Source organism: Lethenteron reissneri, unplaced genomic scaffold (genome assembly GCF_015708825.2).
Source record: "Lethenteron reissneri isolate LAM-NWPU_2019-01 unplaced genomic scaffold, ASM1570882v1 scaffold_1930, whole genome shotgun sequence".
Taxonomy (NCBI): domain Eukaryota; kingdom Metazoa; phylum Chordata; class Hyperoartia; order Petromyzontiformes; family Petromyzontidae; genus Lethenteron; species Lethenteron reissneri.
Genome location: NW_026891697.1, coordinates 291,544 through 318,327, shown reverse-complemented (window position 1 = coordinate 318,327; position 26,784 = coordinate 291,544). Strand labels below are relative to the sequence as shown.

General features: G+C 56.0%; 2 protein-coding genes across 2 annotated transcripts in view; both read right to left on the bottom strand.

Moving 5' to 3' along the window:
* Positions 1-2,203: 2,203 nt before the first annotated feature.
* On the bottom strand, positions 2,204-11,875 carry LOC133339594 (cobalamin binding intrinsic factor-like). The gene is made up of 10 exons (XM_061547716.1): positions 11,731-11,875; positions 10,307-10,405; positions 9,135-9,336; positions 8,403-8,592; positions 8,052-8,226; positions 7,344-7,522; positions 5,435-5,630; positions 5,006-5,204; positions 3,819-3,940; positions 2,204-2,772 (listed from the first exon to the last, which is right to left on the bottom strand). The coding sequence occupies exons 2-10, from the start codon at positions 10,380-10,382 to the stop codon at positions 2,711-2,713; spliced, it is 1,401 nt and encodes a 466-aa protein (XP_061403700.1). The 5' UTR covers positions 10,383-10,405; positions 11,731-11,875; the 3' UTR covers positions 2,204-2,710.
* Positions 11,876-11,920: 45 nt separating this feature from the next.
* The window catches only part of LOC133339593 (glycine receptor subunit alpha-2-like), a 28,410-nt gene continuing 13,546 nt past the window's right edge, over positions 11,921-26,784 (bottom strand). The window contains exons 8-10 of the mRNA XM_061547715.1: positions 26,543-26,692; positions 24,131-24,233; positions 11,921-11,985 (exon numbers count right to left, since the gene is read on the bottom strand). Of these exons, the coding sequence (XP_061403699.1) occupies positions 11,921-11,985; positions 24,131-24,233; positions 26,543-26,692 (318 nt within the window). The remainder of the gene's footprint in view (positions 11,986-24,130; positions 24,234-26,542; positions 26,693-26,784) is intronic.

Here is a 26,784-nt window from a genome sequence, read left to right as displayed (position 1 = left end):
CACCCCCACATGGAGCCTCGCGGGGAGCCCTCCTCGTGATTTGTACGCGCGCGGGAAACCGCGGAGATGTTCGCGCGTTGGGCTGCCATTTTGTACGCGCGCGGGAAACCGCGGAGATGTTCGCGCGTTGGGCCACCATTTTGTACGCGCGCGGGAAACCGCGGAGATGTTCGCGCGTTGGGCCACCATTTTGTACGCGCGCGGGAAACCGCGGAGATGTTCGCGCGTTGGGCCGCCATTTTGTACGCGCGCGGAAACCGCGGAGATGTTCGCGCGTTGGGCCGCCATTTTGTTAGCGCGTGGGAAACCGCGGAGATGTTCGCGCGTTGGGCCGCCATTTTGTTCGCGCATTGGGCCGCCATTTTGTACGCGCGCGGGAACCACGGAGATGTTCACGTATTGGGCCGCCATTTTGGACGCGGGTCGTGTATGCGCCCACCATTTTGTACATACACGGGTGGCCTCGGAAATGTGGGGATTGTATGTGTGAACTATTTCTGGGCAAGAGCAAGCATTTTTTTTTTGTACCACGTGGATTTCACATTTTAAAAAAAAAATGTAGATACTGGGGCAACCCTGAAGTGAGAATTTTTTTTTTGCCCAGTACATGGGTCAACCGGGAAGCATGGCTTCCTTGACCCGGGATGTTGTACGACATCCAACGTTATACCTTGGGTGCAGAATACTGGCTCGACCTTGAAGCATGCCTTCCTTGAGCCAGTACATGGGTCGACCCTGAAGTGCGACTTCTCGACCTGGGACGTAGGGAGACGTCCAGAATGTTAAGTGGTGTGTGTAGGTGGGTGTTAGACTTTCAGTTTTCGCTCTATTGCCGCCTGTGGGGTGGAACGGTAGCAGAGCGGTGTGAGACCCTGCCATCCATGGGGTAGTTGGGCGATTGATTTGATTACCGGTGTTGGTTGTGCATCCAACGCGTCGGAATCTGTGTATTTTTGCTTTTCTTCCTTCCGCCGGGCGGAATACAATCATCTCCACTTCCCTGGGCCGGGTGGCTGGTTGTGTCCGACGAGCTGAGGCGCAGGCTTGTGGTGCTGTGCCTCAGGAGGTGGTTCTTCTCGTCACATGATTCCTGCACCTGCTGCCCTTGGAGTCGTCGGTTGTGCTGACCGGATGTGGACTTGAAGGGGGAAGTGGAGCGCCCGTACATCACTTTTGCTCATCTTGTTGCCCAACTCCTGGGGAGGGGCCGTGGCCTTTTTCGAGTTCCCCCAGGACCTCCAAGGAGAGCATGCTTGCTTCCCCTGGGGGCTCAGCTACGCAAACTCGTTCGAAGACCGGCCGCTGTGCATGACTCTCACACCTTCTTGATTGCCTACGCCATTGTCAAACAGTGACTTTCATATGTCGGTGCGTGTGTGCGTACAATTTGCTATGGGTGGGCTGTGCTGAGGGATAAGCGGGTTAACCAGTTCTTCTCGGTGTACGTGTTGTTGTTCCCCTCGTCCCATACGTTCTTCCTTTTACCCCCTCTCGGTACGTGTACATATGTTCTCGCAGTAATTATTATCGTCGCCGGTTATTTGTTGATGTTGTTGTTGGAGGCACACTGGTTTTCTGTATTGTCACTGCCGGGACAGCTGTTTTTTTTACATGGGGGAGGGTGATGTAATGATTGTGGTATCATTACTGTGTGCACACGTATGACGTCACTGTGCCGGGAGCGTTACTACCATGTGGACCTACACACACACACATGACGTCATCCCGGCTGGAGGAGGGAATGACGTCAGGGCCGGTGCTGGACACGTGACCGGATCCCAGTGGGGGCCGGGGGTCCAGGGGGACCTCGGGGGGCACGTGGACAGCAGGGGGGGCTTCGAGAGGGTGCTCGAAGGGAGGCGTGGCCGGGGTGGGGCCCGGGCACGCCAAGCCCCATATAAGCAGCCGCCTCAGGAGGTTCGAGGCTGTTCCTGCGGAGAATGAAGATGCCAAGAAGAGAAGGAATCCAGTGAGCAGACTGCCAGCAGCCACCTGGCTGGGTCACGCTGGAGTAGCTAAGAGACAAGTGTGTGTTAGCTAGGGTAGGTCGGTGGTCACCACCCTATGTGTAGAGTAAGAGTAACTGTTGAGTAACCGTTGTGTTCATTAATAAATGAGTGTTGCCTCCCAAGAAGTGTGTGCGCCTAAATTGAACCCATTACACAGAGATGCCACTCGCATGAATGACGCTGCAGCATAGACAAAACTTTTAAATGTTTTATTATGTCACATGCATCGTAATGTACGAATATAATCTGTGGATATGAAATGGGAATCTGTGGGGTCGTCGCATCTCGCCAAGATCGTGAGGCTGGCTTTGGTGGGAGGGGGGGGGGAATTCATACAGCAGTGGACCGATCATGGCCCACTGTTAATAACAGCAAGGATGACGTCACGAATACGATGACGTCACGTCTGCGATTATGACGATGACGTCACAGCTGCGATTATGACGCTCCCACTGCCACGTTCACCTCGCAGCAGCAGCAGCAGCACAGGGACAGCTGCCACCAGGGGAGGGGGGTCCCCCCCCCCCCCGGGCGAGAGACCACAGGTGGGGGCCATTGGCATGGTCGAGATGAGAGGCGACGATGATGATGGCGCGGCGGCGAGGCAGAGCGAGGGAGCCCCACACGTCAAGTCCCCGTTTCCTGACGTCTGTTGAACGTTGACCGGCGTCGTGCCCCCACCCCCCCTCCCCACGCTGCGTCTACCACGTGGTGAGATTGGCGATCACGTGTTGTCCATCAGACACAATGTAGTCCCTCAGCCCTGCGCACAGCACCGCCACACACAGACAGGGGGGGGTGGGGGTTTAGTTGCGTGATCCGGGTCGAGCCAAGAGAAATAAAAGGGGGGCCGCGGTGGCTATGAGATGTTAACAACCTCGCCTAGTAGGCAGGAGGTCGTGAGTTCGATCCCGACCCTGACTTGCAGGATGGAAGGGTCTCATTTCGCGCGAGTGAGCGAGTTGGGGTGTGTGTGGGTGAGCGAGATGGCGAGCAACTGGTTGAATGAGTAAGCGAGCGTGTGTGTAGGCGAGAGTGGGCGAGTGATTAGGTGGGTAGGAGGATGAGCGTGAATGAGGGCGCGAGTGAGATTGGTGTTCAGTGGCCGGGTGACAACTCAAGAGCGAGAGAGACACCAGGACAGGAGACAGAGGAAGAATCTCCTTTTCCGATCAACTCTGGGTTGGTTCTCACCAAACGCGACTAAAGCAGCAACAACCCCCCACACTAAACAAAGTTCAGCACAACAGCGAAACACTTGAGGGTAGTGGCTTGGGATGGGAGAGCCTCCCTGTTCACACAGTTGGTAGCGCAGGCAGTCCTGGCGTCTTAGTATAAACAATGTAACGCTTTTATTTTACCAGGTAGAGAGCTCATGGAGATAATGCCTCCTTTTCAGAAGCGACGTGGCTATCAAAAGTATAGCTCAACCAAGTGGCTTATCCTTGTGGAAATGTAGCAACAGACGAATCATCTAAGCAACGCACGCCGATTCGAAATTAGGGGAAAGGAAAAACAGACGACCCGAATAAAAGTCGAGTCTGAACCACGGGGAGGGAGACGCAGAATCTCAAAATCCAGAGATGGAACCCACGAGACCTCCTGCACGCCAAGCGAGGGAGACGACATCTCACGGCATCACGGCTCAAGCCGCTCGGCACTCCGTTGGAGTCGCACGCGGCTGGAATCAGCTGCCACTGGGGGGGGGCTGCCCCCTCGGCTCGAGGCCTCACGGCAGCAATCGCGGTGGCCCCCGAACCGGTGACCCCCCCTCCCCCCCATGCCCTGAGGCGGCCAACGGCTCCTCACCTTTGTCCAGCGGGGTGCTGGGAGCATCCAGCAGCTGCCAGTACTGGTGCAGAGCTGAGTCCGCCACGAGTCCGTTCACCTCCACCAGGTACGGCCCAAAGCTCGACGACTTGGTCTTGAAGCTGCACACCACCACCACACACACCACACACAACAACCTCACCACCCCCCTTACTCCCTCTCACCACCTCCATCGCCTTACCTCCCTCACCCCCCCCACACCTCACCACCCCCCCCTCCCCACCCCACTCCGCCATCCCTTCATCACCCCCCCCTCTCCACCCCCCCCCTCCCCTCACCACCCCCCCCTCCCCTCACCACCCCCCCCTCCCCTCACCACCCCCCCCCCCTCCCCTCACCACCCCCCCCCCTCCCCTCACCACCCCCCCCCTCCCCTCACCACCCCCCCCCTCCCCTCACCACCCCCCCCCTCCCCTCACCACCCCCCCCCTCCCCTCACCACCCCCCCCCTCCCCTCACCACCCCCCCCTCCCCTCACCACCCGCCCCTCCCCTCACCACCCCCCCCCTCCCCTCACCACCCCCCCCCTCCCCTCACCACCCCCCCCTCCCCTAACCACCCCCCCTCCCCTCACCACCCCCCCTCCCCTCACCACCCCCCCCTCCCCTCACCACCCCCCCCTCCCCTCACCACCGCGTCTCCCCTCACCACCGCGTCTCCCCTCACCACCCCCCCCTCCTCTCCACCCCCCCCTCCTCTCCACCCCCCCCCCCCCTCTCCACCCCCCCCCCTCTCCACCCCCCCCTCTCCCCCCCCCCCTCTCCCCTCACCACCCCCCCCCTCTCCACCCCCCCTCTCCCTCACCACCCCCCCCTCCCCTCACCACCCCCCCTCCCCTCACCACCTCCATCGCCTCACTTCCCCCACCTCTCGCCACCTCCCTCCCACACCTCATCACCTCCATCCCCCCTCACCACCCCCCCTCCCTCCCCTCACCCGCCCCTCCCTCCCCTCACCATCCCTCCCTCCCCTCACCCCCCCCCCCTCCCTCCCCTCACCACCCCCCCTCCCTCCCCTCACCACCCCCCCTCCCTCCCCTCACCACCCCCCCCCCTCCCTCCCCACCCCCCCCCTCCCTCCCCTCACCACCCCCCCCCCACCTCACCACCGCCCCCCCACCTCACCACCCCCCCCCCACCTCACCACCCCCCCCCCCCCCCCCCCACCTGAATTGGAGGGCGTTCTGTGCCTGGGCGGCCTCCAGCACGCGCAGGAGGTTGGAGCCGCTGGGCACGGTTACGTGGACGCTGTTGTTGAAGCTGTGGCCCAGGCCGTCGGTGGCCGTGTAGGTCACTCCGATGGGCCACGACGAGTTGCCGGCGGGCGGGCGCAGCGTCAGCTCGCTGCGCAGGTCGTGGACGCTGTCTGCAGAGCAAGCGGCAGGAGAATTAAATCGCTCTCGTGACACCGCAGGGTGACCACCACCACCATTCACATAGTGCAGCAGGGTGACCACCACCACCAATTACAACCCCAAGTGGCAATTGTCCCTGTGCATTGCCTACCATTGACCACAGCCACGCACCTCACCATCCCTACCCCCCCCCCCCCACACACATTGTGCCACGTAGGCCCCACCACCCAGGTCTGCTCACCGTCGTCACCCACGCAGGTGATGCGCGGCACGGCCAGGTAGGTGGTGCCCAGCAGCGCAGGCAGTAGCTGGGCCAGGGCCCCAGGGGAGGCGTTGAACTCGCCGGCCACGGCGGCGGCGAAGAGGAAGGTGCGGGAGGCGTTGCCTCCGTCCCAGCCACTCACGTTCACCCCGCTCCCTTGGGCAGCCTGCAGAGCCTGGTGGGGGTAAGGGGGGGGGGGTGTTTGACTTCTGTGCCAGGCTAGGTGCAGGAGGAGGTCACGGGACAGACCCTGCAGGTGCCATGGGTTGACTGCTGTGCAAGGCTAGGTGCAGGAGGAGGTCACGGGACCGACCCTGCAGGTGCCATGGGTTGACCGAGACGATTTGCAGACACACCACCTGTGCCTCGACTATGCCTTAGCCACCCCAGCGCTCCACTCGTTGTGAGCATCGCTCCTCTGCCCTTTGTTGCTGGAGGGCGACTGCCTCCAACTGCCCAGTAGCGTCCTTCACGAGCCTCCTCCATAGAGGCCGATCTTGACATCGCTTGTATCGATTATCAGAAAGTCCACTCAGCTCAACATTCTTCTGTCAGCCTATGCCGTGCCCGGTTAGCCCCCTCTATCCAGGCAAACAGAAGCTGCTTGGGTCACGCAGTGGATGGGCATGCGGGCTACATGTCCCAGCCAACGCAGCTTTGCCTGCCGGAGAGGAGCTCAATGGGACCACCCAAATCTTTCAAGGATATGCGAGCGGTTCAGACAACCCAGCCTGGTTAAACCCAGGATGGATCGGAGGCATGCCAGCCGATATGTTTCTAACCAACGCAGGTTTTCCATTGGGGGGTGGCCCACGTTTTCCAAGCATAGAGGAGGTCGTAACACTTTATGTAAGCTACAGGCCAGGTAGTTTCCACACAGCGTTATGCAGCAGATGAAAATATATTTCCACCCAACCGATTCTGAGGGAGACCTCTGCTGTCAAACTAGAGCTGGTCATGAGCACACTGCCCAATATGGCAAAACTCCACTATCTCTGGACAATTGCCCCATAAACAATGGAGAGTTGAGCAGGCGGAGTGTTGAACTTCTTTTGCACTGTATTTAGCAAACTTTGCGAGCTTTGGTGCAACTGAGACACTCCAGGTTTAGCAGGTGAGCCTCCAACTCCTATGAGTGAGCAGCAATCACCAGTATACATAACATGGTTAACCAATAGGGAGCTATTTTCTAGACCTTACCCGGGCATCGATCAGCCTCGTATTGTATTTGTACCAGATGGAAATTGCTCCAGTACAGCCACAGAACGCTTCTCCAACTACGTGGTTCCAAAAAACGTGAAATAATGTCGGAGCATGTAGACATCCCTGTCGGGACCCAAGGTGACCAACGGCTTCGACTCCTGGCCATATCGTTACACCCGGGCCTGCCCACCATCATGAAGGTCCTTAATTGTTGTGAGCAGAGTCAGAGTCTCATAAGGCACTTGCATTGAATACGCCAGGGCTTGGGGGTTGTTCTAATATTGGCCTTGGCCAGGTCAATACAGCAGATGCATAGAAGGCATCCAACTAATCGGCTTTGCCTGCATTCCTCCACGGATATTCACCTGTGGTGGGGGCATAAGCCACTACCAACATTCCTTGCTTCCCACGATGGGGAGTAGAGCCCACTCCTCACCGCCACGCTCCCACACCTCCTTCATTCCGTTATTCACAAGAGCCACCTCGCCGTTTCCTTCCCCCAGCGGAGGAATGTCCATCCCTCAGTGACTGGACTCAGAACCCAAATGGCAATCAACTGAGACCACAGCCCCCCACACCAGCCAGCCCCCCCCCCCCCACCATCCCCCCACTTCCACCATCCCCCCCACCCCCACCTGCCCCCCCCCACCAGCCCCCCCCCCCCACCAGCCAGCCCCCCCCCCACCTGCACGGCGAGGGCGGTGCTGTAGATGTTGCCGATGGCTCCGTTGCCCGAGCGCTGCCCCAGCAGCAGCGTGGCGAGGCTCTGGGCGGCCGCGGTCACGGCAGCGGCGAGCGTGGGGGGTCCCAGGAGCAGAGTCCCCTTGAGGCACGACAGCGCCACCAGCGCCTGGGATGCCTCGTCTGGTGGGGGGGGGGGGGGGGGTCGATGCTCGCTCAGCCGCCCACTCTTCACTCGTCCAGCCCCTCCGTATTGCTCTCACAAGAGGCAAAGATCACCCCCGTACCGCCTACAAAGTCACGTGGGCCAAGTGCCGTGAGCAAGTAGCAGCACCTATCAAGTCCAGCACAACGCCATGCTGCCTTCGACTCCGCAGTGGTGATGTTTATTAGACACCACAGCAGGCGACGGATTTAAAGACCAAACGAACCTAGGGGACGCCCAGGACCGGTTCGGATGCGCCACCGATGGTTGTTCCGCGAATGGGGATCATCCAGCTCGGTGTGGCCGGGTTCGTAGCGCGGTGCACACCGACCGCTGCTCTGCCGCTCACCCGGCACATTACTCGCCACTCGCTCACGGCAGCCCCGTGTCTCCTCAAGAGCCCAAGCTCACTCGTTCTCGGAGCGATGCTCGTCCGCAGACCCCTGTAGGCCCTGCAGAATTGGCCCAGCTCAGTCACTCGCCACTCGCTCAGAGTCAGTCGCTCACCGATGGAGTGGGGCCTGTCGCCAGAGCCCTGGAGCAGGGCCCAGCTCGCGAGCTTCTCCACGGCGTCGGGGTCCACGCTGGCGTTGAGGATGCACAGCGCCTGCGTGGCGAGCGCGTACTGGTAGTAGGTGGTGAGCGGCCGCCCTGCCAGCGCTGAGGGTGGAGAGCGCAGAGGGGGGGGGGGGGTCCACCACTGCCGCCACGACTACCACCACCACCGCCGCCACGACTACCACCACCACCACGACCACCACCACGACCACGACCACGACGACCCGGCGACGTGACTCCTGACAACGTCGCCCCAACTACGTCGCCACTACATCACCCCCCCCCCCAGCGTGTCCCCACGTCGCACCGCTCCTCATCCAGCCGCTGGTCCAGGATGCCGAGGAGGTCGACGCGGACCCAGCCCAGGCGCATGGCCTCCACGGGCAGGCACGAGGCCCTCAGCGCCAGCACCGCCAGCGCCAGTTGCCCCGACGAGACGGCCTCGTCGCGTTGGGACCCCTCGTCCGAGTCGGTCACCTGCCCTGGGCAGCTGTGCGACAAAATCCCATCACCCGCGTTAGAACGGCGTCTGCATGTACAACTTCTTTCGCACCATACGTAGCCTAATCGTGTTAGTTGAGAGGTGTGGAGGTGGGATGGGGGAAAGACAACAAGAGAAGACGATCAAGACAAAAATAAGAGGTTTTACCCATTCTGGCAATCAGACGGGGGTTGTGTTAAGAAGTTCAAACACCGAATGGAACCTGGGAGTGGTGGCGGTCGGCGCTACGCTGCCCTGCGAGCCCGGCTACGTCCCGAGGTTCCGATTCTCGCTCACGGCCACCAACACCGTGTGATGATTCTCTGAACCGATCCTGGCCTTCCCCTAGGTCGACTCGGCCTCAATCGAGTACCTGGGTGGAGCGGCGTGCGCAATCATCGCCACTGGGGAGACAAAGGTGGCCGGGCGCGGTTGCCGGCCACCCACCCCCTCGCGTACCAGTGCCGGCATTCATTAAGCGCCGACACTCGCCAACGGCACTTGCCCCAACAGTCCGTTAAGGCTATACGGGGGATCTTTATCTTTGGAACCTGCGGTCGAGGTGCAGATCAGCGAGGCGCGCCAGCAGCTGCTTGAGGAAGGAGCGCTCCATGCGCAGGTTGTGCACCGGTGCCAGGCGCAGTGCACACAGCACCGTGGGGTCGAGCAGGAAGCTCTCGTCCGAGGGTCGCGTCGAGTTGAGCAGCACCTTGACCACGGCCAGGACCACGGCCGACTCGGCCGCCGGTGCCGCTAGGGGGAGGGGTGGGGGAAGAGCCACGAGGAGGTGGGGGGGGGTCTCAGAGCACCACCTGCAGTGGCTCGCCGTCGAACAAAGGCGGTGGGCACCGGCTTCTGTGGCCGTCTGGAACGCTCTTGCTTCTGATGATAGGAAGCCATTGGGAGACGTGCATTTTCCCAATCATCGCCGAGGTTGACAAACTCGTTACTTTAGAGCCGCTTTGTGCGTTTAGTTTGTTGTGGTCACCCCCCCACCCCGCATCGTAGGGTTGGCTATGTACGGTGCGAAAGAAGTGGAACACACAGTAGCGTGCAGTCTGTGTGTGTGTCTGTGTAGGGGAGCGGTAGTGCAGCGGTTAGCGCACTGCGCTATAAACTCGGTGACCCGGGTTCGATTCCTGCTCACGGCCAACACCAGCGACGATTATCTGAACCGGTCCCGGGCCTCCGCTAGGTCGACTCAGCCTTAAGAGTACCTGGTGCGGTGTGTAAAAACATCGCCACTGGGGAAACAAAGGCGTTCGGGCGTGGTGCTGGCCACCCACCCCCTCGTGTACCGTTCCGGCCTTCATAGGCGCTCGCTAACAGCACTTGCCCCAACAGTCTGTTAAGGCTATACGGGGGATCGTTGATCGTTGGATCGTCGTGTGTGTCTATGGGTCTCCTGACAAGGGGCTGTGTTAAGCGGTCACGACCAATCCTGCAGGAGCGGCGCGCGATGACTTTCCGGTGCAGCCGAGCGAGGGTGAACAAAGACGTAAAATAAACTCCTCCAGGTGCGGGAAAAGTACGGAAAACCGGTGACACCGGCTGGGTGAGATGAACACCACCACGCCGTGTTCATCTCCACCACCACCACCACGCCGCGTTCATCTCCACCACCACCACCACCACCACGCCGTGTTCATCTCCACCACCACCACCACGCCGTGTTCATCCTCCTCCACCACCACCACGCCGCGTTCACCCCCCACTCCGTTACCGGCGACGGAGCTGTGCAGGACGGCGACTGCCGCCAGCAGCAGCAGCAGCGCCACAGCGTGGCCAGGGCGAGCCATGACGAGCGAGCAGCCTCCTCTCACTGCAGAGACACCACACAGAGACACGGCACAGACAGAGACACCGAGAGAGAGAGTCACTCACACAGACACCACGCAGAGACACGGCACACACAGAGACACGGCACAGACAGAGACACCGAGAGAGAGAGAGTCACTCACAGACACGGCACACACAGAGACACCAAGAGAGAGAGAGAGAGTCACTCACACAGACACCACGCACAGACAGAGACACCGAGAGAGTCACTCACACAGAGACGCGGCACAGACAGAGACACCAATAGAGAGAGAGTCACTCACACAGACACCACGCAGAGACACGGCACACAGAGAGACACCAAGAGAGAGTCACTCACACAGAGACACGGCACAGAGACACCGAGAGAGAGAGAGAGACACTCACAGACACGGCACACACAGAGACACCAAGAGAGAGAGAGTCACTCACACAGACACCACGCAGAGACACAGGCACAGACAGAGACACCGAGAGAGAGAGAGTCACTCACACAGACACCACGCAGAGACACGGCACACACAGAGACACCAAGAGAGAGTCACTCACACAGAGACACGGCACAGACAGAGACACCGAGAGAGAGAGCCACTCACACAGGCACCACGCAGAGACACGGGCACAGACAGAGACACCAAGAGACATTAACTCGCGACCATTACACGGCCACACGAGGTGTTCTTGCCATTTGCGTTGAGATTTCGACCTAGGAGAGAACCTGTTCGGACATTTGCCACAGTGTGAACGCGTGAGGCGTTCACCAGCGATAAATTAATAATTCACGTGCCCCCCCCCTCTTTCTCGGGGTAATCGTCATCTCCAGGGTCCATCCACTGCTGGATGGAGATCCATGTGGTGATGATGAGGTATCTAGCCTGCGCGTGCTCTCCAATCCACGTGTTCCCAATCTAATTTCAGTCTCCGATTAAAACGAAACGTCGAAATCTAAACGTTTGAACTCAACTCGAATATTTTATTATTCACGTGGTGGGGATTGTTGATAGCGGCAGACAACACAACCTGAAGCCTACATCGCAGACTCGACTATAGAGCGACTTTATTAGTCACCTGGGGATTGTTGATAGCAGCAGACAACAACCTGAAGCCACGATTATCAATGTGCAGGAGAGAAACGGGAGCAGGAACCCTGCAGACAAACCCAGGCTCACCGTGAGTAGCGAGACCCACGCAGACTGCAGGTTCGAGTCGTTTTGGTTCGCAGGTCACCTCCGAACCATAACAACTTGAACCTGCAGTCAGTCCCAGTCTCGCGTTACCGCTGTTGCTGCGCTCATCACAGCGCTAACGCAGACTCGTCATTAAACTCACCAAAATTCAGCGGCAGCGGCGCCGGTAAGTAGCCAGCGGCAGCAGCAGTGGAGCGAGGCTGGCTGTGGAGAGAGAGCAGCAGCAGCAGTGGAGCGAGCCTGGCTGTGGAGAGAGAGCAGCAGCAGTGGAGCGAGCCTGGCTGTGTAGCGAGGCTGGCTGTGACCAAAGCGAGCCCCGCGCTCCCCGCTATTTAAGCTCCCAGGGGGTGCGGCTCCGACACGCCCACAACGAGCGCTGCCGCGTGCACACCAACTCCTGCGGGGGGTGGGGGTGGGGGGTGGGGGTGGGGAGCGGGGGGGTGGGGAGCGGGGGGGTGGGGAGCGGGGGGTGGGGGGGGTAGGGGAGTGGGGGGGTGGGGAGCGGGGGGGGGAGTAGAGGTGGGGGGGTAGAGGTGGGGGGGGGGGTAGAGGTGGGGGGAAGAGGTGGGGGAGTCGAGGTGGGGAGGTGGGGGGTAGAGGTGGGGGGGGGGGGAGTGGGGGGTGGGGGAGCGAAGTAGCGGATGGGTGGGGAGCGGGGGGGGGATGGGGAGGTAGAGGTGGGGGGGGGGGTAGAGGTGGGGGGGAGTAGAGGTGGGGGGGTAGAGGTGGGGGGGAGTAGAGGTGGGGGGGTGCAGTGATTCTAGCGCTGCGCTACGAACCCGAGTTTTGATTCCCGTTCACGCCCACCAACCCACCCCAGTGATGGCGATGATCTAAAACCAACTCAGCCTCCCCTCGGTCGTAGGCGTGTTCTGTGTGTGTGTACACGAGTTGGCTGTGTGTGTGTACACGAGTTGGCTGTGTGTGTGTGTACACGAGTTGGCTGTGTGTGTGTGTACACGTGTTCTGTGTGTGTGTACACGTGTTCTCTGTGTGTGTACACGTGTTCTGTGTGTGTACACGTGTTCTCTCTGTGTGTGTGTAGACGTGTTCTGTGTGGGTGTACACGTGTTCTGTGTGTGTGTGTGTACACGAGTTGGCTGTGTGTGTGTGTACACGAGTTGTCTGTGTGTGTACACGAGTTGGCTATATGTGTGTGTACACGTGTTCTGTGTGTGTGTGTACACGTGTTCTCTGTGTGTGTGTTCTCGTGTCCCGCTCACGGCCAACACCAGTGACGATTATCTGAACCGGGTCCTCTGCTTACCCGAGGTCGACTCAGCCTCAAATGAGTAGTAACCTTGTGCCGTGCGCAGTAAACATCGCCACTGGGGAGACAAAGGCGGGCAGGAGGGCGTGGTGCTGGCCACCCACCCCCTCGCGTATCCGTGACGGCCTTCGGAGATGCTGCGACTCGCGAACAGCACTTGCCCCAAAAGTCTGTCAAGGCTACACGATGGGGGTACATCTTTGTCTTTGGTCGTAAAAGGCCACGTATATAACAGGCGACGTTTCGGGCAATGACGCCTCCTCATCCTCTTCCTTCATGACACGAGAATAGTGGAGAGGGCCAGTGGGGAGAGCGAGTGAACGACGAAGGCTGGGAACTGCGCGTGCTCATACCCCTGGGGCCCCGGTGATGAGCCTCGCATTGTCAAGGCGATTCCTCACCACCAGCCTTGTATTGTCAGCAGCAGCAGCAGTAGTCAGTCAGGCATTGGTTGCTGTTGTGGTGAAGCTCAATGACGGACACAGGAACACACACTCACTGTGTGTGTGGCCCCTTTCTAGCCGGTGTGACGACGACGATGATGATGACGACCAGGCTTGATGTGAATGTCTGTGTGTGTGTGAGTGTCTTTGTGTGTGTGCCAATTAATTACCACTAAACGACGACCGAAAAATGTAATTAACAAGCTTGTACCGGAGGCCCCGGGGGGACAGGTGTCTATGACGTCTCCTGGCCAAACCCCATTTGGCGGAGCCAGGAGATGTAATCTTTACCCTCGGGGCTCCTCCAGAAACAACAAAAAGCCATTACGGATGGCCACGTGGAATGTTCGAACGCTCACTGCGGAGGAGAGGCTGCCACTCCTTTGTCGGGAGCTGGACCAGTACCGCCTGGATCTCTGTGGTATTCAGGAGGTCCGGTGGACCGGCTCTGGCTCCTGCCACCATGAGGGGTGGACAGTCCTATACTCGGGGCAGGAGACTGCCAAACAACAGGGAGTGGCTCTTCTTCGGAACAAAATAATGAAGGGGGCGTGGGAGCGTGGTGGTGAGGTGTGGGAAGCGGAGACAAAGTGGGAATGACCTTGCTGAGGCTGCGGTGCCTCAAATATTGGAAGAGGAAGTCACTCCCTGTGAGTGGCTGTCTGAAGTGCCATCTGTTGAGGAAGTAATGAAGGCGATCCAGAGTCTGAGACCAGGAAAGGCACCGGGCAGAGATGATCTCCCAAGCGAAATGCTGAGGGAGGGTGGCGTTTGTGCACAAACTGCCCTACATGACATCATAACAACAGTCTAGACCACTGGAGGGGTTCCGCAGGACTGGAATGATGCCCTGGTGGTCGTCATCTTTAAGAAGGGGGACCGCACAGACTGTAACAACTACAGGGGCATCTCACTCCTCAGTGTGCCGGGAAAGGTCCTGGCAAGGATTATTCAACACCGCCTTGCCAGGCACTCTGAGGAGAGGCTTGTGGAGCCCCAATGTGGTTTCAGGAAAGGGCGGTCCTGCACAGATGCCATTTCTTCTGTCCGTTTGCTACAGCAGAGGTGTAGGAAATTCCAACAAGACCTATATCTCAGCTTTATTGACCTGGTCAAGGCCTATGATACCATCAGTGGGCCTGGGCTCTGGGCTGTTCTTCGTGCTTTCGGAGTCCCTGACCCACTGCTCACGATCATTAAGGACCTTCATGATGGTGGGCGGGCCCGGGTAAAACTACGTGGCCGGGAGTCGGAGCCATTCCCTGTTCACCTTGGGGTGCGACAGGGATGTCCTCTGGCTCCAACATTATTTAACATCTATTTCAACCACGTAGTTCGTGAAGCCTTCAGTAGCTGTCCGGAGGAATTTCCATCTGGTATAGATACAATGGGAGGCTGATCGATGCCCGGGTGCGGTCAAGGGATGGCTCCCTATTGTTCAAATACGTTTTGTATGCCGACGACCTGGTAATTGCTGCTCACTCAGAGGAGGTGTTGGAGGCGCTGCTGCTGAACCTGGAGTGAAGAGGTGGGGCCTTACCATCAGCCTCACCAAACGAAGCACCTGCCTGGGTATTTTGTACCATCGGGCACTCTGCCCCCACAACTCTCAATCGGTGATGGGGCAGTTGTGGAGAGAGTGGAGAATTTCCCATACCTTGGCAGTGTGCTCATGACCAGCTCCGGTTTAACAGCAGAGGTCTCACTCCGAATCAGTCGAGCGGCATTATCTTTTCATCGGTTGTGTAACGGTGTATGGTAGCTACCTGGTCTGTCACTCCGCACGAAGCTTCGGGTCTTCTCGGCCACAGTCATTCCCTCCATTCTCTACGCTTGCGTTTTGTTTACGTGACAACTCCCAAACTGATTGGCCGTGTCGGAGCGGTGGAGGGTTTCGACACATTTATACTGACGCGATGTGACCCAACAACCACTATTGTGAGCAATTTAAGAGAGTCGCGATGAAACGTGGTTACGCAATAACAACATCAGCCGTTGCGCAACTCCTCGCCTGCCCAGCAGCCAAGGAGTTGTGGGCGCCGCGCGCGTCTGCGATGTCGCGAGTGGGCGAGTCGGAATGTTCACGCGGTTCACGCGGTTCACGCGGTTCACGCGCTGCGCTCCGAACCCGGCGACCCGAGTTCGATTCCCGGCCACGACCACCACCCGAGCAGCAGCAGTAGCAGTAGTGACGATTATCTGAACCGGTTCCCGGGCCTCCCCTAGGTCGACTCAGCCTCAAATCAGTGGCGTTGGCCGCCCAAGCTGCATTGTGTGCCACGGCGCCGGTAGCCTCCGTCGGCGCCGCTCGCTACTCGCGGCACTTGCCCCCAACGGCGTGTTAAGGCTACACGGGGGATCTTTGTCTTTGGTGTTGCTGCTACTGTTGGTGTTGCTGCTGCTGCGTTTGTTGTTGTTGTGTCGAGGATTTGAGTTAGAGGCACCCAAACCCGTTCTCGTCGCGTTCCTGGCGAGGCTGGCACGTTCGGTCGCTTTTCAAAACCGGATTTTCCAGGGCGGGACGAACGGTGGCAGCCGTGGCAGTCACGCAGCGAATGGGATGAGTCACCCAATGAGCGGTTTCATTCATTCTCAGTGCTAAGTCAACACTCCGCCTGCTGCTGCTGCTGCTGCCTGTGGGTAAACCCCAGCGCCGGTGCTTGGCAATGAGCTTGCAGGATTGCGAAATGTGGCCGTGATGTTTTGCATATGAAGGTGCAGGGGCAGTGTTCATCAGGGAGCTGCGTTCGGGGTGCAGTGTTCATCAGGGAGCTGCGTTCGGGGTGCAGTGTTCATCAGGGAGCTGCGTTCGGGGTGCAGTGTTCATCAGGGAGCTGCGTTCGGGGAGCAGTGTTCATCAGGGAGCTGCGTTCGGGGTGCAGTGTTCATCAGGGAGCTGCGTTCGGGGTGCAGTGTTCATCAGGGAGATGCGTTCGGGGTGCAGTGTTCATCAGGGAGCTGCGTTCGGGGAGCAGTGTTCATCAGGGAGCAGTGTTCATCAGGGTGCAGTGTTTATCAGGGTGCAGTGTTCATCAGGGTGCAGTGTTTATCAGGGTGCAGTGTTCATCAGAGAGCAGTGTTCATCAGGGTGCAGTGTTCATCGGGGAGCAGTGTTCATCGGGGAGCAGTGTTCATCGGGGAGCAGTGTTCATCAGGGTGCAGTGTTCATCGGGGAGCAGTGTTCATCGGGGAGCAGTGTTCATCAGGGTGCAGTGTTCATCGGGGAGCAGTGTTCATCAGGGTGCAGTGTTCATCGGGGAGCAGTGTTCATCAGGGTGCAGTGTTCATCGGGGAGCAGTGTTCATCAGGGTGCAGTGTTCATCGGGGAGCAGTGTTCATCAGGGAGCAGTGTTCATCGGGGAGCAGTGTTCATCAGAGAGCAGTGTTCATCGGGGAGCAGTGTTCATCAGGGTGCAGTGTTCATCGGGGAGCAGTGTTCATCAGTGTTCAGTGTTCATCAGGGAGCAGTGTTCATCGGGGAGCAGTGTTCATCAGTGTGCAGTGTTCATCAGTGTTCAGTGTTCATCAGGGAGCAGTGTTCATCAGGGAGCAGTGTTCATCAGTGTTCAGTGTTCATCGAGGAGCAGTGTTCATCAGTGTTCAGTGTTCATCGGGGAGCAGTGTTCATCAAGGAGCAGTGTTCATCAGTGTTCAGTGTTCATCAGGGAGCAGCGTTCATCAGTGTTCATCGGGGAGCAGTGTTCATCAGTGTTCAGTGTTCTTCGGGGAGCAGTGTTCATCAGGGAGCAGTGTTCATCGGGGAGCAGCGTTCATCAGTGTTCAGTGTTCATCAGGGAGCAGTGTTCATCAGTGTTCATCGGGGTGCAGTGTTCATCAGGGAGCAGTGTTCATCGAGGAGCAGTGTTCACCGGGGAGCAGTGTTCATCAGGGTGCAGTGTTCATCGGGGAGCAGTGTTCATCAGGGTGCAGTGTTCATCGGGGAGCAGTGTTCATCAGGGTGCAGTGTTCATCGGGGAGCAGTGTTCATCAGGGTGCAGTGTTCATCGGGGAGCAGTGTTCATCAGGGAGCAGTGTTCATCGGGGAGCAGTGTTCATCAGAGAGCAGTGTTCATCGGGGAGCAGTGTTCATCAGGGTGCAGTGTTCATCGGGGAGCAGTGTTCATCAGTGTTCATCAGGGAGCAGTGTTCATCGGGGAGCAGTGTTCATCAGGGTGCAGTGTTCATCAGTGTTCAGTGTTCATCGGAGAGCAGTGTTCATCAGGGAGCAGTGTTCATCAGTGTTCAGTGTTCATCGGGGAGCAGTGTTCATCAGTGTTCAGTGTTCATCGGGGAGCAGCGTTCATCAAGGAGCAGTGTTCATCAGTGTTCAGTGTTCATCAGGGAGCAGCGTTCATCAGGGAGCAGTGTTCATCAGTGTTCAGTGTTCATCGGGGAGCAGTGTTCATCAGTGTTCAGTGTTCATCGGGGAGCAGTGTTCATCAGGGAGCAGTGTTCATCGGGGAGCAGCGTTCATCAGTGTTCAGTGTTCATCAGGGAGCAGTGTTCATCAGTGTTCAGTGTTCATCGGGGTGCAGTGTTCATCAGGGAGCAGTGTTCATCAGTGTTCAGTGTTCATCGGGGAGCAGCGTGCGGGTCTAATAATCAATGATAATCAGTATTTAGACTGCAGGAGGAATCCGATGAGCTATGAAGCTCTTGTGTCACAGATGTCCAGTAGCAGCGGGTCACAGCGTTACAGCAACAAACACACAACACAACAAACACGATCCCAGTGCAGAGTGTAGGAACTGTAGCTGGAAGAGCTGCGGGCTTCCCACGTATCAAAGGCACCAATCGACCAAAGACTCAGGCTGTCTGGAAACAACTCAACGATCACCTTGAGTCAACCACCACCAAGCGAGAGGTCTAAACACACCACGTGCACTGTCGCCAAAATGGAAGCGGCGAGAGAGAGAGACGCAGACTCCAAATATCCAGCAACAGGCGTCAGGGTTGGGATCGATCCCACGACCTCCTGCGTACCAGGCGAGGTAGTTAACATCTCCTAGCCACCCAGATGATGATGGTGGTGATGCGAGAGAGACGCAGACTCCAAATATACAGCAACAGGCGTCAGTGTCGTGATCGACCCCACGACCTCCTCCGTACCAGGCGAGGTAGTTAACATCTCCTCGCCACCGCGTCGCTCCTCTCGTCCCGCGCGTCCAGTCTGTTGGGACCGCATCGTGCTGGACAGACTTCACCCCAGGGCACCCTCGTGAACGCACACGAACTACATTTGGGGTTTTGTGTGTGTGTGTGTGTAGTTTATTCGCGTTCACGAGATCGAATCAATTTACCGAAGCGACAACGCAAACCTTGCAATCATAATAATCATAATGAAGAAACGAAGATTGAGATAAAGACGTGAACCGTTCACGCAGCTCGTTGGGGCAGCCGCTGTTAGCGAGCAGCGCCTGCAAAGTGCACGAGGGGGTGGGTGGACAGCACCACGCCCGTGCCAATGTTTACACATCGCACCACGTGTTCATTTGAGGCCGAGTCGACATAGGGACGACCCAGGACCGGTTTAACAGCGGGATTAGAACTGGGATCGCCTCGTTCGTAGCGTAAATCGAATACACTTTTGAGAATAGGTTTTCCCCTTTGTCTGGCAACAAAACAGCTGTGTTAAGATGTTAAAACACTTAATTGAAACCTTTTACAATGAATCATGTCTGCATTAACCACAATACTTGTGGTCAGAATGCAAACAAAATCCATACTCTTTGGTTCTTTCGGTAAAGTCACGTAGGTATAAAAGAAAATAAATCACGACGTTTCGGGCACAACACAAGCGTGCGTCATCAGGTGCTTTACCACCTGATGACCTTACGGACTACACACAAACGTGCAGACAACACAAAAACCTTACAGACTACACAAACCCTACAGACTACACAAACCCTACAGACTACACGAACCTTGCATACGATCATATCGGATGACGCAGCTTTAAAAGGATGCCGTTCATTTTCATCAAAAACCAAAACCATGGGTATTTTTTTTCGTCGACCAGAGGCACAGTGCCTTCTGTGGCCTATTGGATAACACGGTCCTCGTGGGTGGGTGGGTGGGTGAGTGGGTGAGTGGGTGGGTGAGTGGGTGGGTGGGTGGGTGAGTGAGTGAGTGGGTGGGTGAGTGAGTGGGTGAGTGGGTGGGTGAGTGGGTGGGTGGGTGAGTGGGTGGGTGGGTGGGTGAGTGGGTGAGTGAGTGGGTGAGTGAGTGAGTGAGTGAGTGGTGGGTGGGTGGGTGGGTGGGTGAGTGAGTGGGTGAGTGAGTGAGTGGGTGGGTGGGTGAGTGGGTGGGTGGGTGGGTGAGTGAGTGAGTGAGTGGGTGAGTGAGTGGGTGGGTGGGTGAGTGAGTGGGTGGGTGGGTGAGTGAGTGAGTGAGTGGTGGTGAGTGGGTGGGTGAGTGAGTGAGTGAGTGGGTGAGTGAGTGGGTGGGTGGGTGGGTGAGTGAGTGAGTGAGTGAGTGGGTGGGTGAGTGAGTGGGTGGGTGGGTGGGTGGGTGAGTGAGTGGGTGGGTGGGTGAGTGAGTGAGTGGGTGGGTGAGTGAGTGAGTAGGTGAGTGGGTGAGTGGGTGGGTGGGTGGGTGGGTGAGTGAGTGAGTGGGTGAGTGAGTGGGTGGGTGGGTGGGTGAGTGAGTGGGTGGGTGAGTGGGTGGGTGGGTGGGTGGGTGGGTGAGTGAGTGAGTGAGTGGGTGGGTGGGTGGGTGGGTGAGTGAGTGGGTGAGTGAGTGAGTAGGTGAGTGAGTGGGTGGGTGGGTGAGTGAGTGGGTGGGTGGGTGGGTGAGTGAGTGGGTGGGTGGGTGAGTGAGTGGGTGAGTGAGTCGGTGGGTGGAGGAGTGAGTGGGTGGGTGGGTGAGTGAGTCGGTGGGTGAGTGAGTGGGTGAGTCGGTGGGTGGGTGGGTGAGTGGGTGGGGGAGTGAGTGGGTGGGTGGGTGGGTGAGTGAGTGGGTGGGTGGGTGGTGGGTGAGTGAGTGGGTGGGTGGGTGGGTGAGTGGGTGGGTGGGTGGGTGAGTGAGTGGGTGAGTGGGTGGGTGAGTGGGTGGGTGGGTGAGTGAGTGGGTGGGTGAGTGAGTGGGTGGGTGAGTGGGTGGGTGGGTGGGTGAGTGGGTGGGTGGGTGGGTGGGTGGGTGAGTGGGTGGGTGGGTGGGTGAGTGAGTGAGTGAGTGGGTGAGTGGGTGGGTGGGTGGGTGAGTGAGTGGGTGGGTGGGTGAGTGGGTGGGTGAGTGGGTGGGTGAGTGAGTGAGTGGGTGGGTGGGTGAGTGGGTGGGTGGGTGGGTGAGTGAGTGGTTGAGTGAGTGGGTGGGAGGGTGAGTGAGTGGGTGAGTGAGTGGTTGAATGAGTGAGTGAGTGATTGAGTGAGTGAGTGGTTGAGTGAGTGAGTGCTTGAGTCAGTGGGTGAGTGAGTGGGTAAGTGAGTGCGTGAGTGGGTGAGTGAGTGGGTAAGTGATTGAGTAAGTGGATGAGTGTGTGAGTGAGTCGGTGGATGAGTGTGTGGGTGGGTGAGTGAGTCGGTGGATGAGTGTGTGGGTGGGTGAGTGGGTGGTTAAGTGAGTGGGTGGATGGCTGGGTGAGTGAGTGAGTGGGTAAGTGAGTGAGTGGCTGGGTGAGTGAGTAGGCCCTTGGCACAGTGCCCACTGTGGCCTATTGGACAACAACAACAACAACATGGCCTTGCACGCAGTGCTTTGTTTGGGCAGTGCAGAAGCAGACGACCACTGCACCACGGCGCTCCACAGCGGGCGGCCAGCTGCTCAGGGTTCACAACATCGCCAGACCGGAGACTGTCACCCACCCTGCTCTGAATGCAGTCTCTGGCACAATCTCTGGACGCATTCCCAACGTCACTGGATGACTTCCCCTACGTTCTATTTTGTCTCGTCTCGCGCTGTGTTCATCTCTCTTGCGCGTGTTTTGCAATATTCTTGGGCTGCACTGTCATGGAGCAGGGCTCATCTTTGCCCTGTTCCTTTTATACCTCCGATTTGTCTCCGTCACGACGGCCATCCATCCCCGTGCGTCCATCTCCCCCCTCCCTCCCTGTCTCATGTTAAACATTTGCATATCCCGCAGCAGCGGATTTTCATGATCAATCGCTGATTGGACAAGCGATTCAATTATCGCCAATCGAACAAGTGATTCGATAATAGCTGATTGGAGAAGTGATTCGACAATCATCGATAATTGGACAAGAGATTCGGTGATCAATAATTTGACAAGTAATTAACGTAATCGCTAATTGAACAAGTGATTCGATATTCGTTAATTGGACGAGTGATTAACGATAAAACACGGATTATTTGGGTCAGGGATAGATTTTTGTCGTTATTGCTGTTCAATATAAGTATCATTTTAGTATGTTTTAGTATGTATTATTTAAAACAAAGTATATAATGATAAGTGTGCTGCCGATAAGCAGGGAAGGAACAAAGAATTTGTGCTTGCAAAATATTGAGCGTAAAACTCTCTTGAGGCACCCCACAGCAGCAGCTCCCTGTTTCAGAAAGGTCGGGGGGTCACAGACAGAGGGGGTCACAGAGGGGGGTCAGAGGGGGTCACAGTCAGAGGGGGTCACAGGCAGAGGGGTCACAGACAGATGGGGTCACAGACAGGGGGGGTCACATTATGGATCCAGGAGGGGGGGGATAGGCCACCAGTGACATGAGGAAGGGAAACGTCACGATGTCGATTGTGTAAATGTCGTGGTGGGTTTACTCTCCAACACGCAACAACCGGTTAGTGCTGAACTAGTAACTAATTGTGCACGTTTTGTTTACGTGACAAACCTCTTGCTAATCAGCTGTCGGGTGGTGGCGGATTTAACGATGCATTTATATTTGTAATGCAATCTTACCCAAGAAAATAAAAAAAAACACCCTCTATTGTGGTTAACATTGGTCGCGAAAGCCCCCTGCCACGACGAACTACCACGTGTTCAACAGGAGGGTACCCATCGACAACGATGCACGTAAGAAAACGCCGCAACGGCCCGCCACGGGTTTCAGAGTGGCGTGCGAGTTCGGGAACTCAAGTTTCAAGTTCATTTATTAGGTACAGCCCTGTGAGCCATTCGGCTCTTGAATCGGGTGCAACCGCATCAAACCAAAAACAAAAACACGAACAAAAAACATCTTAAAGTGAATATGTGACTAAGTGCAAACAGAAAATCCAAGAAAAGACAGCAAAATATTGCAGAAAAAAACACCATACACCAACGCTGTGTGCAAAAATCCCAGTGGGATGCAAGTCAAACAACAACAACCATAAGACAACTTAGATTAAGGCCATCAGTCTAACTCTGTACTACAACAAACATGGCTAAACCAATACACTTTTCGAAATCACCAAAATAAAGCCATGAAAGCAATGAAAAAGCAATCATAGGAACTGTGACGGAATTTTCACAATAAATGGCATAAACATGTACTACCAAAACCCTGCAGCCATAGCTGGCTGCATGAGCCACTCCACAACAGCAGGAGCATCAATCGGAGTATCAAATTCCGACTCGTGACCTCCACGCGACAGCCCCTGTCGCAAGCGAGGGCCGTCACCAAACGGTGAAGGGACGAGACATTCCTCACTGATGCTGGTTCGCGCCACCTGTTTTAATATCTGGGGCGCCTGGGGAGCGAGCGGTTGCGCCCTTGGTTGTCACTGTCGTTGTGAATGGCATCTGCGGGTCGTCCTGTACGGGCGGTGATCATTCGTAGCCCACCTATATTTTGAGTCTGGCAATCTGTTTAGGAGCTAGATGCAAATGTCGTTCAGACGTGGCTGGTCCTCCACCGCTGAAGAAGCGCAGACTACAGTGGTTTGTTCGATGTGCTCCATAGTTTAAACTAAACTATGTTTGTATTTTATTAGTTGTAAAGCCCCACTGAGCTGCTATCTAGCTCTTTATCAGAAGCGACCTGTCTATCACAAATGATGGCTGAACCAAGTGGCTTGTCACCACGTGTAAATGTGTACTAATACTCTTGGAGACGACTTGTGGAATCGGTCCTTTTATTTATTCCAGTTCACAAGTACTCCCCGCTGCTGGCAGGCAACGGGAAGTGGGCAGACAGACCACAAGAGACGCACCGCCACATGGCACTCGAAGCCCCGCTCGCGCGTGGCCCCTCTCTCTCTTCATTCCTCGTCTGACCACGTGTCGTTCATCTCTCCCCTTATTTAATGCCTGGGTCACGTGGTACGCTCCAGCCAATCCTTGGTAGCCTGCGCCGAATCTTCTAGATTCCCCATCAACTCCCGGGACCACGCCCCTGACTTGTCTTCCCATTGGCTGAGGCCAAGACCAGCAGAACCAATCACCCTAGCTGGCACCCCTCGATCACGCCAGGGCCATGCTCCCAGGCTCTCCCCCCATTGGCTGTAAAGCAGGACCGGCAGAGCCGATCACCACGTGAGCCGGACATAGGCTCTTATCACAAATGTATAGCAGCAGCCAAATACTCTAAACGCGCGATGATGATTCTAAATGGAGGGTACATCCAAAGGAACCCGGAAAAAAATCTATGAAACCATGGGGAGAGAGACGCAAAAACTCCAAATATACAGCAGCAGGCATCAGGGTCGGGATCGAACCCACGACCCTCCTGTATACCAGGCGAGGTTGTTAACATTTGCCACTGTGGTGCCCAATGGGCCACAATCACACTCCTGTGGCTCAACTTGAAAGTGTCTCTGTGCATCTCCATGTGTCTTCATGGGTTTACTGTGTGGTGCAGAGTTTGGGGGAGCTGCATGGCCACAATCCATGGCCCGTTGATTGAACTGTCGGTTCGTGGCCTGCCAGGATGCACTACAAGCCAAGCACTTACCAGTCGGTCACAGTTGCTGGCGATCGGGGGTTCTCCTCCTCTGTTTTCGTCATCCTCCTGAGCAGCTGCTGAGCCTGAATGAGAGGAATCTTCTTCGTCCTGCGGGGCATTGACACTCGCGTTACGGAAGCGAAAGCTCAACGCATTGGTCAATAACACCACTGCACGTGGCCTTAAAAGAGAAAAAATTTACGCAATTAGGAGACATTTTAAGAAGTGGCCCTTGATGCACAGGGCACATGGTACGGGCATTTCCTCCGACTGAGAGGCTGATGATTGGCGGTCATTCGCCGACGGGAGAGTGTTGTGATTTTACACTCCATGGATAATGATGATGATGATAATCCATCATCATCATGACTCATCATCAGCCACATTCCCAATACAGTTCACAGGACAGACAGGATAGCTGGTACAATCCTGGGGTTCCATACGACATTGACACTCGCATCATTCTGCTCATTCCTGAACATTCATTACCTCGCAGATAAAGTGACTCCAATATTTTTCGATTTAAAGCTTTCGTGACTGCAGGGATTCATCTTCTTGGTTCTTTCGGTAAAGTCATCACGTCGAATGGAAACAATAAAAATAATAAAATAAAACATAATAAAATAATTCTCACGACGTTTCGGCCACAACGCAAGCAGCCATCATCAGATGAAGACCAGGTCTGTCGGGGAGACAGCGTTTCATTCAGGTGCTGTTTAATTCAGACACTGTCTCCCCGACAGACCTGGTCTTCACCTGATGACGGCTGCTTGCGTTGTGGCCGAAACGTCGTGAGAATTATTTTATTATCTTTTATTTTATTATTTTTATTGTTTCCATTCTACGTGACTTTACCGAAAGAACCAAGAATATGACTCCAATATTCTTTCCTCCCGGTTACATTCACAATGCTATCTGTCCATCCTAATCTCTCTGCCTATTTCTCTTTAGTTTTCCTCAATCTTCACTAAGACAGCACCGTCTAGCCCCTTCACCAATCTCGTCAAAAAAACTTCCACCGTTTTCAGCAAACTAATTCTGCCACTGAAATAACAGACGTGCAAGGAAGGTACAGATTTCCTTTACCGAAGACACCCACCCACCCGTTATCAAGCAAAGACCTTGGCAACTACCCCAATCCCGAACTCTCCCTTCTGGGAATTGCATTCACAATTCACCAGAATTTCTCCCAGATCTGGAAGAGCCATTCGGCAAACAAATTGGAACAAAGCAGACATCCAGAGTAAACAACCACGTTTGTAGAACCCAAACACGGAACGTGTCCTGGCTTTGACATTCCTCAATCACACTGGTGTAACCCTCAGCCACATTAGAGCATCCATCACTAGGCCGATGCCCGCATCTTATTCGTAGGCTTTTGCGACCAATATTTTCCATCTAAGTCAAAAAACCTCAGTTGTGGATCTTATTCGTGAGTGGGAAATTAAAGATAAGCCGCAGGCAGTAGCACGATTGTGGCCATGTAACTCAAACAAGGGCGCTTATAGCAATCCACCGTAATCTGTGCTCTTTCAACAGAGGAGTAGGAAAATACACGAAATCTCTCCGATAAACCTCTCTTCGTGACCAGCAGACCTTAACATTCTACATTTAGCTCCTGGAAATATTGCCATTATACAAGAATCGATCCGTATCAATCCCCTGTAGTAAGCGTAGGTCGGTCCTTATTGCTGTCCACGGGGGAAACGCAATAGTCATCTCCAGCAGATCAAAAGCTGTGGTCATCCTCCTGCTGTCCGATGCTTCAATGCATTAAAACACAGAACCACAATAATCCACATTGATACGGGAGGGGATGGTATTGGAATGTACTGTAAATGTTGCGGTGCACTGCAGAGGTTGAGACCGAGAACTCTACGACAAAAATTGCACTGCCGTGGCAATGCCGCGGGTTGCGGGAGGATGGAGCTGCCCAACTCCTTCAATCCTGCAATAAATTGGCGGATTACACGGGAAGCACAGCTCCTGACGAGTGGCTCCGATAACCCGCGATAAGTGCACAGGCTGCAGGAGATTTTGTTTTTCTTCTTCTAAGTCCGGAAGAAGAATGCCACCATGTGGGTCTATGTTCATTTGGGGGTTTTAATTCAGCGAATGACAACAATGTGTGTAAGTTAGCAGAGTTGGTCTCTCTCTCAATCTCTGCAATATTTTCACGATATTTATGCCAATGTTGAGATGTCGCGAGCGACGACGAGAGCGCTGCACGAGAGAGTTTATGTAGATTTGCTCATCCTCCGTTTGAATCAGCACAGACTAACGGGAGTTATCAGATGGCCCACGATCCTTAGTTGCTCATGAACCGATGGAAGGGGCAGACGATAACAATTCACTGATGCCTGCTTGTAACCATGGCCATTGGCCGTGACTTCCTACTCCATGCTGTTGCTACTTACAGCTTGCGTTTGACCTACGTCTTCTGTTTGTGCTGAATTGTCTTTCTTGTTGTGGCAAAAATAAGTCTCCAAAATGTTCACGATGAAGGTGCAGACGATGAACGAGAGGCACCCCAACATCCAGATGTCCATGGCTGTCATGTAAGAAACCTGCACGACCCAGGCACACATGTGCACACCCACACACAGAAAGACAAAGATCCCCCATGTAGCCTGTAACATCCGATGAGCACAGTTCGGCT